This window comes from Acartia tonsa, chromosome 6 (assembly GCF_053477335.1).
Source record: "Acartia tonsa isolate MP-2025a chromosome 6, ASM5347733v1, whole genome shotgun sequence".
Taxonomy (NCBI): Eukaryota; Metazoa; Arthropoda; class Copepoda; order Calanoida; family Acartiidae; genus Acartia; species Acartia tonsa.
The window spans coordinates 1,193,172-1,202,931 of NC_137265.1; the positions used below are offsets into that span (position 1 = coordinate 1,193,172).

Consider the following 9,760-nt stretch of genomic DNA (forward strand, 5'->3'; position numbering starts at 1 on the left):
CACAAGGTGAATTTTTGTTAGAGCTGGCGGGTGGGGAAAGAATTTGTGTGCCATTTTACTCCTTTTTCTTATCCTTTCTAAAAATATTTTTTTTTAAATGTGATTTTTCATTAGTTTGTGATAATTCACTAAGAATTTACTTGTAACAAAATTAAATTGATTTTCTTTAAAATAAATTCAACAAAAGATCTGACTTTAACCCTTAACAGTCGGGCCCCTTGCCGCACCTTAAACTGTTTTTAACCTATTTTTAAAAGGTATATCAAAAATATACTCTGACATCTGTAGAATCTTACTGCAGAGCTAAAAATGTGAATAATAATCCACATCAATTTTTATTAGGATTTTAAAGTTTATTGTTTACTATGGATTAAGTAAATTTTGCTGAATGGTGATGTTTCTTTCCCTTGGGGGTAAAATTCTCAGCTTTTAGAGTGTTTTGCTTCATAAATATTGTATGCTAGTAAAGAGTAAAGTAAGGTCTTTTGATTTTATCTATCAAAACTAATTAAAAATCAATTCTTTACTATATATCAATGAATTAACATAAAAATGTTTCATGTCTATTACCCATGTAAAACACATAAAAGTCGGTTGTAGAGGGCTAAATCTTTAAAAACAAAAATAAATTTATTATGCAATACAACAAATTTATCTTTATCACATTTACAAATATGATATAAAATAAGATTATTCAAACTTATTTTTTTAAGTATTTTTAAAAATTATGTATCTTTAAAGTGTTTTTCATTTTAATCAAATAAAAAATTATTCTATTATATTGGAAATAAGTCACTTTGAAAACACTATATTTAAAATTTAAAGATTTCTACTTTTGTCATTGGTTAATGTTGATTCATCATCGGTTTTATGTTAATTCAATCTTTCTAAGAAAGAATTTTACCAAAAAAGAAAAGGCTCATCATGATTAAGCAAAATCCATAGTAAAAGAATAAAAAATCGATGTGGGCTATCATTCTCATTTTTAGCTCTGCAGTATGATTTTTAAAGTATCAGAGTATATTTTTGATATACCATTCAAAAATAGGGGGGGGGGCGTTCAACGCCCTTCCCTATTATCTCAGTTCCTATTAGAGCTAGGGGGCTAAACTTTTTTATGCAAGTCCCCTGTTTGATAATGAATTTCCGACCCTTTATAAGACAAAGTCAATTTTCGCTTCCTTCACCCTTTTATTTAACAACCCTTGTTTTTAGGTCCTTTTTTACTTAAAAATTTCAAACGGCTGTAATTTTCTTATTTTTGAAGCTAGAAGAAAAACTTTTTTCCAGAAAATATTAATATTTATGTAAATTTTGCTCTTTACCTGGATGATCCTGCCAGGTTTGCTGGCATCCTGTGCCCGCCAGGATGGATATATTCAAAAAATTCCAACTCTCAGTTATGTGTTATACCCATACTTAAAAAGTAACGCTGTTTGGGCTCTTTATCTTTCACACACAGAAAATGAGATAGTTCAATGCCCCTCTACCCCCCCCCCCCCAACCTTTAAGGTTTAAATATAAAATCCACCTTTAAAACACTGTTTTTTTTTATGGTAAAAAAAATCTGCGAGGATCTTTAGATTTTGTCAACTCTTAACTTAACTTTTTGGTAACTTTAAGATTCAATACATATTTACAAAATTATCATTTCAGATATTTTATAATAAAAAGATGATATTGTTGTACATATTGTTTGGAACATTATTGTTTAGGTAGGGGGACAAAGTGACTCAAAAATCAGCCATGTGTTATCATAAAAATGGGGGAGATGAGAGGAGAAGTGGTAATTTTTAAAATGTCACATTGTTGATTTTTGAGTCACTTTGTCCACTTACTTGTTTAGCAGTTCTGCATCTGGTGTCAAAGTTGGGGAATGTTTTATAAAGATGGAAAACAGGCAATTTTTACATTTTTTGTTAAATGTATTTTAAATTTTGATATGTTTTTACACAATTTTTTGTTATATAAATTATTACAACATTTGCCAATTATCCTTATAATAATGTAAAAGGACTCTCTGTCTGTGTGATTATATGTCTTGTTTCTGGCAGATGACAAAGAATCTTGATCAACGCTGAACTGATATAGTTTTCCTTTGCAGGGTTGCTTATCTAAGTCCTCAGAAGGTTTATAATTATTTTGGGGGTAGGTACCACCACCCTCCTAAGAAAAATTGCCCCTAATTTAAAAAAGCACCTAACAAACTTTTTTTTTATCTAAAAAGTTATCGAATAGAACCTCGCCCCCCTCAAGCAACCTCTAGGGGTTTTTCAACTTGTAGAACGATACAGTAACAAAAATGTTAAAAATCTATGATTGCAGGACTTTTGCTTTTGAGGAAGGAACAGTAGGTTCCAAGTATACAACTGAGACAGCTCAAGATTGCCTAGAAAAGTGTGTAGGAATGGTCAAGTGTATGGCATACACTTATGAGGTTGTATGTCAACATTTCTTATTTTTTGTTGCCATGTTAATAAACTCAAAGAACACTTCTATCTCAAGACAAACTAGTTTATGCTAATTTACATGATTTTTTATGTATAAATATTAAATTCTAAAAATGTCATATTTGCATTTGTGTAAATTCACAATACAAGAAAAATGGTAGCTAAAAAAAAGTGTAATAGGAACAAAGAGTTGTGTATTCCCACTCATTTGAGATTGCTGATAACATTAACTGCAGCCATTTTGTGTCATTGATATTTACAATTTCAAATCTTTTGATTAAGCAATATGTATATCTCTATTCTTAGTTCAGTAAAAAGGAATGTTCCATCTTTCACTTCTACCCTGACATTGGAAATAATGATAAAAAGCTGGAGTGTAAGGTACTTTATTGATTTGTAAAATGAATATCTCATCCTCCTAATATTGTCTAGTAAGTGCGCGAGCTTGGGATTCTCCTTGCTCAAATACAGAATCCAGAGCATCATCTGATTGTAATAGGATGCAAAACTCTAACACCCATGGATATTAGGTTAAGGAACATCCAACAGACAACCAACCCTTTGCATGCACAAACTTTTGTTAGAGAGACATAGCAGTATTAGGAACCAGTTTTAATGTATTTAGTTATTAGGTGTTGTCATGATAAGGGTTTGCACCTTTCAAACTTTCCAAATGTTATTATATAACTATAAGAGGCGTCCCTAAATAAAATTAATTAAGATATTATATAGATCCTCTTCTTTTTGTTAACAGGAATCTTGTGTCACATACTTTGTTGGATTGCCAAGTTATTGCTATGACATTTCAACTAAATATGATTTTTTGTGAGTATCTACTAACAAATTCATACCTTATACATGCAAATTTACCCTTAGGCATAACAATAATAGTTTGCTATAATTTAAGTCAATTAAAAAATTTAAGTGACAGAAAATTAATCCTATTCCTAATATTTAAAGTGGTGCTCACCTTAAACGACTTGAGGAGTGTAATTCCTTTGCAAATCTTTGCAAAAGTGTTTATATATTACAGGTAAATAATTTAATAACTCATTTTTTAAATATTTATAAAAGGCCTCATTACAATATACAATAATAAGATATCAATGTTAATAGAAAATAGTAATAAAATAAGTTGTAATTAAATTTCAATTTACCAAAAATAATTTTTAAGTGCATATATTTTTGTTGTATTCTATAAATAAAGTTTTCTTACTAGGCTGAAGCAAATTATTCCAAACTTGCTGTAGAAAAGATGAAGACTGAATATGAGGACAGTATTTTTACAAATTTGATTTCTTTTTGTAAAGATATGCCTTATGCATTTACTAAGTCTGGTTGCATGGTTTGCATATCTATCTTTGAGAGAAATTTTTTCTTTCCTGGCTTTTATAAATGATGCCAAAGATTGTAATCACCTTAAAATGTCTAAATAATAAATTTCTTTACTTTAGTCCAAACTGAATGAGCATGAGAAAAAATTTCTTGATTTGGAACTCTTAAGGAAGAAAGACTTTGATGCTTTAAATGTGAGTTGTATTGTAAAATTTTGACAATAATTCATTTCCAATTGATAAATTATTCTATATTCAGTCTGAATTAAATGAAACATTGATTTCATTTGAAAAGAAAACAATTCAAAATTGATGGTATTGTTTTGATTTCAGTCAGAATTAAATGTTACAAAAAGAACAGTACAGTCACAACAAGATACCATGAATACTTTAAAGGTTTGGTCAAATTGGAATTTTCATCCAGAAAGAAATGCTGATACAATTTTGTAGATACTTATTATTATATTTATTATTAAGTTTTTATATCATGCAAGCGTTAATGTTTCTTTATTATGGTATCGGAGCTTTGCTTGTATGGATGTTTTCATACAATTTATACTTACTTTAAATCTAACTTAGATGCAGCTTGATGTGCTTGAAAGAAATATTTTAAACAAATGTTACATGAATGGATTTGAATATGACAAGGGTACAGGTAAAAAGCATATTTTTTATAATCGAAATCTAAAAAGATATTTTGTCTGTCTGTCTATGTGTTCTCCAAGATCTTGAAAACAACACAATATTTATTCTGACATTTTTTTACCTCCTAAGAAAGCCATATTAAAAGTTTCGACTAAAAAGAAAGACATACATTTATATACAAAGAACTTTTTTTGTAATGATTAAGAGTAATTATGTAAATAAATATAACATATATAAAAATTGGTAGTTCTTACAAATAAAACAGTTGATCACCGATAATGGCCTCAATTTTTTTGAAATAAGGGATGGGTGTTTTCTATAATTAACTGAAATAAATGTGTATACTACTTTTTTCTATTAAGGCATTTGCTACAAGTACATTGGGGAGAGACTGAATTGGGAAGATGCAAGACAGAATTGCAAAAAGTTGGATTCTGATCTGTTCAGTATCCACTCAAAGCAAGAAAATGTTCTTGCAACAAGTAAGATAATTAAAATGATTAAAATTTTACATCTTTTATATTTTCTTTTTATATTTTTGTCTAAAATAAATATCTTGCAGTAGGCACTACTAAGAATGAACATAAGGATAATAATGCCAACAAATATTGATAACATGACTAAGCATCTGATACAACACTACCCCATTTACTTTTCAAGATATTTGAAAAATAAATAATTATTAAGATAATTTGCAAGACATTTTCAAGCTTTATATACTATGTAGGCATTGTTGACAAATTGACTTGGATTGGCTTGACAGACAAGGACACGAAAGGAACCTTTCAATGGTCTGATGGAAGCCCAGGTAAAATTTACATTTAATATATCATTAAATCAAAATACATTCAATATTATTTAAAAAAAAAAACAGTTGAAAGCATCCATAAAAGCAAAGCTTAACAAAACAGATAGACAGACCTTAACAAGCATAGAGCTACAATGTAATTAATATACAACATAATGATTGGTTTAATGACACATAACATAATGAATATATAATATATAATTATATAATAAAATGGAATATAAATAAAAACAACTGACAATATGAATTATTTACGGTTTCAGAGGATTAAACAAATTATCTTGAGGTAATATGACAAATCTATCAAAGTAGCTTTTCAACTATTGGTCAAATAATTATCCTTGCAATTCATTTCAGTTAGATACACAAACTGGTTTATGGGAGAACAACCAGTTGGAGGGAAAAGTGAAAAATGTGTTAGTGTAAGTTTATTTCTTTTACTTTCTTATTTGAAATCAAAATATAACTTTGCTAATTGTCCTTAATTCTTGTATAAGTTTATGGCAAGTTGTTTATATAAATGAGATTTTTTACCATTAAGAAATTTATTAACAGATTTTTATTTAACATTTATATCACATTTATATAATCCATTAGAAGAGTGAATCTTTATGTTGGCATTATGGCATAATGTTTTTGTTGATTTAATAGAACTAATAAAGTTTTTAGAAATACGAAAGGTAGATCTTAAAATATATTTGTAGGTATTTTTTCATTGGATTTCAATTCCCTGTTTCTATAAATGGTCTTCAATTTGCAGAAAATGATGTCTTAATATGCATTATATTTTTATGTGCTTCTAATAAAAAGCTTAAATAATGATGTTTTAATTTTAACCCATAAATTTTAATTGGGAGAAATTATTGATTTAATAGAGTTATTAGTTATGTGTTAAGACTGGTTATGAAACAAAACCTTCACTGTTTTCTAAACATAATTTATATGTCAATGATAAAATTATCATATAAAAACTAACTTACCAAAAATATAAAATTATTTTACTGAATAATAAACATTTAATGGAAATTTTCATTTATTATCAGATCTACTCTATAACTTACATATGTCTGATTTTCTGTACATTTTTAGAAATTGTACAGGAAATAAATAATTAAATCTCTATAACTTACTTTGTCAGTCTGTATAGATTGCTAGAAGGAAATAACACTAACTATTTTACTTAGACTAAAAAAACAAAGTTAATAATAAAATTATCATTATATAAAAGTAACAGGGCGTCTATTATATGTTTGTGTATACCAAAGGATCTAGCTAATAGCTAAAAGGATATTGTTCTCCTTTACAATGTAGATTCCCACAAGTCCTGGGAAATTGCCCCTGGAAAAAGATGACTTTTTTTCTTTTTCTTTCTGAAACCGAAATTGAAAATTGGGTTAACTTGCTTCCACATCATCTTAATGCAACTAGTGCCTTTACGGTTGAGCAGAAGACTCCCATCCTATTTAATATTTTCAATTTCCCTAAAATAGTTATATAACTTCCCTGTTCCTATGAGAAAGTGCTTTGTAAGGGAGAACCATATCAGTGGTGTTAGGTAGATCCTTTGGTACAGAAAGACAGACAGATATCCTATTACTGTTATTACTATAAAATTTTTCTATTAAAGTAAGTTATACAAAGGGGGGAGGTTACTTGTTCCATAATCCACCATAAAAAAAAACATCTATCCTAAATAAGTATTTTTGATATTCAGACAGTCAAACATAACTTTTGAAAAAAACTTTTAAAATTACAACAGAATGATATCTTTTTAATCACTCAACCTTGACCTTATAAAAAAATCACGAAACCTTTCTGTTTTAAACAATTAAGAAAGAGAAACACAAAAATCTTTGGCTCAATACCAGCTGAGTATCCACAAATTCTCCAATAGTAGCTGAGTATCCACGCATATTTCCCTACTTGTACTTAAATATCCACACTTTTTCCCTATGGTAGTTGAATATCCACGATAGTTTCCTATTGTTATTTTTATTATATCCTTTCATAGTGCTAATTCCCATGACAATAAAGAATTTTAATGCAAGCAATTCACAAATATCATTTAACTTTAATACAGATTTAGGAACCAAATATTGAAACATCCATGAAAGCGAAGATCTGAAATGAAAGGACAAACTAACATTAACAGGATGATGATAAGTCTATATAAAATTACTAGCTGCTTCGCCCCTAGGCTTCCAATCGGTTCAGTGGTTACTGAGATCTTAAGCTTCAGACAGACAAACAAACAGACAGATAGACATTGTACTACTTGACATTAATAAATAAGATAGGGGGGATTGTTTCTTTATATTTTTTTGTCAGGTTAGTTTATTTTGGTTACTGTGTAGCCTCTCAGGGTTAGTGCAATGCTAGAATAAGAGAAAACATACCCCTATTCCTTATTTTCGATTTTTTCAAAAATAGGGTGGTAAGGTTTAGTGCCCCATACGCACTTTAAGGGAAAGCATGATAACTTTAACATATTACATAAACGCAATTTATAGTTTAACTATTTGCTTAGTCCTTAGTCTTTAGGGGAGGGTAAGTAAGGTCCCAAATATAGCCTATAACCATCCAAATAAATTTTTAAAGTTTCCCTAAAAAGTACAACTAATTCATGCCAGCATTTTTCGAAATCGCATCAGACAAAATCATACTACTTTATATTATAGGATTGTAATTATAGTAAATTTGTTGCAAAACTTCTTAAGTATATGCTACTGTTTTTAAACATACTGACGTTTTTGGACTTGATTATTGAGATGCTTCGCATATGACATTGTACCTTATTGTAATAAGAATCAGTATTCCATAAATTAGATATCCTCAAACTTATAAGTAATAAATACCATTTAGATAAAAATCAATTCACATATGATTTTGTCTTGAATTTAAGTTGTAAAAAGAAGCTGAAAAATCTCCACCCATTTATTGCACCTTGCACTTTAAAACAAGAATTACAAAATCATTAAAAGCGTAGTTAGGCATATAATAATCCATTTGATTTGTTGGTAATATATTCTTTATAAAAGCTTTCTATTATAGACTTGCTACGCTTCCTAAATCGTACCTTTTGTATTAAGCCTTACAGATCGGGCCCCAATTCCCACCTTAATAGATTGGGGAGGGGGGGGGGGGGCTAATTGGTCAAAGAGTGGTCAAACGGTCATGACTTTACTATTCACGGAAGTTAATTATTGCTCAAGGATTGACCACAAAAAATTATAGGTCTCTAGCTGTAATAGAAGCAACGATATTTATGATATATGTCTCTAGTATAAGCCGGACAAAAAATTGGTCATAAAATCGGTCAGGGAGCGGTCAAACAGTCATGACACCACTTTTCTCAGATGTTCATTGATATCCAAGCATTCACCAAAAAAAATTTAGGTCTCTACCTTATACACAAAAGTCATAATGTAGAAATTAAGATTTATTTAGATTTTTTTTCTTATTTTGGTTAGGTTAGGTTAGGTTAGGTTAGGTTAAACTAACCCACCTTCTTAGGTTATTGGACTTAACCTAGCCTTACAATTTTGATCTGAGAACTTTAGCATTTTGTTAGCAGATACCTTATGGCATAAGAAGCATTTCCTATGGAAAAAATTCCGAAAAAGTTTGGTTAGGATAGCTTAGGTTAGGCTTCAAAAGTACGAAACTCAACTCAATAGAGAAAATGAGTTTCAAAAAAAAAAGTGTGTTGGGTTAATATCTCCTAAACTATTAACACCACAATGAAGATTGCTTAAGATGATTTTCTTAAAATATAAAAAGAAATTTTTCATATTTTATGTTTTGGAACCAATTTTTGACTCCTTCAACCACTTATGGTTTTTACCTATCTAATCACCAAAAAATGTACTGAATTTTGAAACTACAATAGTAACTACTATTTTTGGTGGGTTAACTATTTTCATAGTTTTGGCACTGGTTGACCGAATTGGACATTTTAAGTGGCTAATGATATCAGCGCGACAAGCTTGTCATTTTTGCTCCTTCTTAAGCAAGTGATTGGCGGCCTCTGGCGGCCTCCAGCCTCAAAAAACCGATCAGAAATGAAATTTTGAAGTTTAAAAAATCGTAGCTCAGCTCCTAATTGACCAAAATTTTTGGTTTTTATATTTTTAGAATTGTCAGACCTTCAGTTATAACATACTAAAAGGACAAAGCTGTAGCTAAAGGTTAAAGGTTCGAAACCCTGCATTGAAAGTGGAAAATGGCTATATTTTGACGATAAGATCCTACAAAACTTGATTTCTTGTTTGTCTATTGAGATATTGAAACCATTTATTGTGCATATGCATTTCTCATAATTATCAACAACCTCCATTTGATTTTTTGAAAATCGGTCAACCACAACCTAACCTAACCAAACATTGCTGGTTTTACCTAAATAGCATTGTAGCTCCGAGGTTTTTTAAGATTTTAACAAAATTTCAAAACTTGATAAAAGACTTATTTATTTGCCATTATTGTACAACATATCAATGCCATATCTCAAATATGGCAGGTTTGAG

At 29.4% G+C, this 9,760-nt stretch overlaps 1 protein-coding gene across 1 annotated transcript; it reads left to right on the top strand.

The window, feature by feature from the left end:
* Positions 1-1,660: 1,660 nt before the first annotated feature.
* Positions 1,661-6,012, top strand: LOC145323494 (uncharacterized). Its single transcript, XM_080165895.1, has 14 exons — positions 1,661-1,715; positions 1,847-1,900; positions 2,326-2,437; positions 2,757-2,831; positions 3,205-3,275; positions 3,411-3,483; positions 3,670-3,795; positions 3,905-3,979; positions 4,118-4,180; positions 4,364-4,439; positions 4,792-4,911; positions 5,157-5,237; positions 5,595-5,659; positions 5,998-6,012. The coding sequence occupies exons 1-14, from the start codon at positions 1,675-1,677 to the stop codon at positions 6,010-6,012; spliced, it is 1,047 nt and encodes a 348-aa protein (XP_080022021.1). The 5' UTR covers positions 1,661-1,674.
* The last annotated feature ends 3,748 nt before the right edge of the window (positions 6,013-9,760 follow it).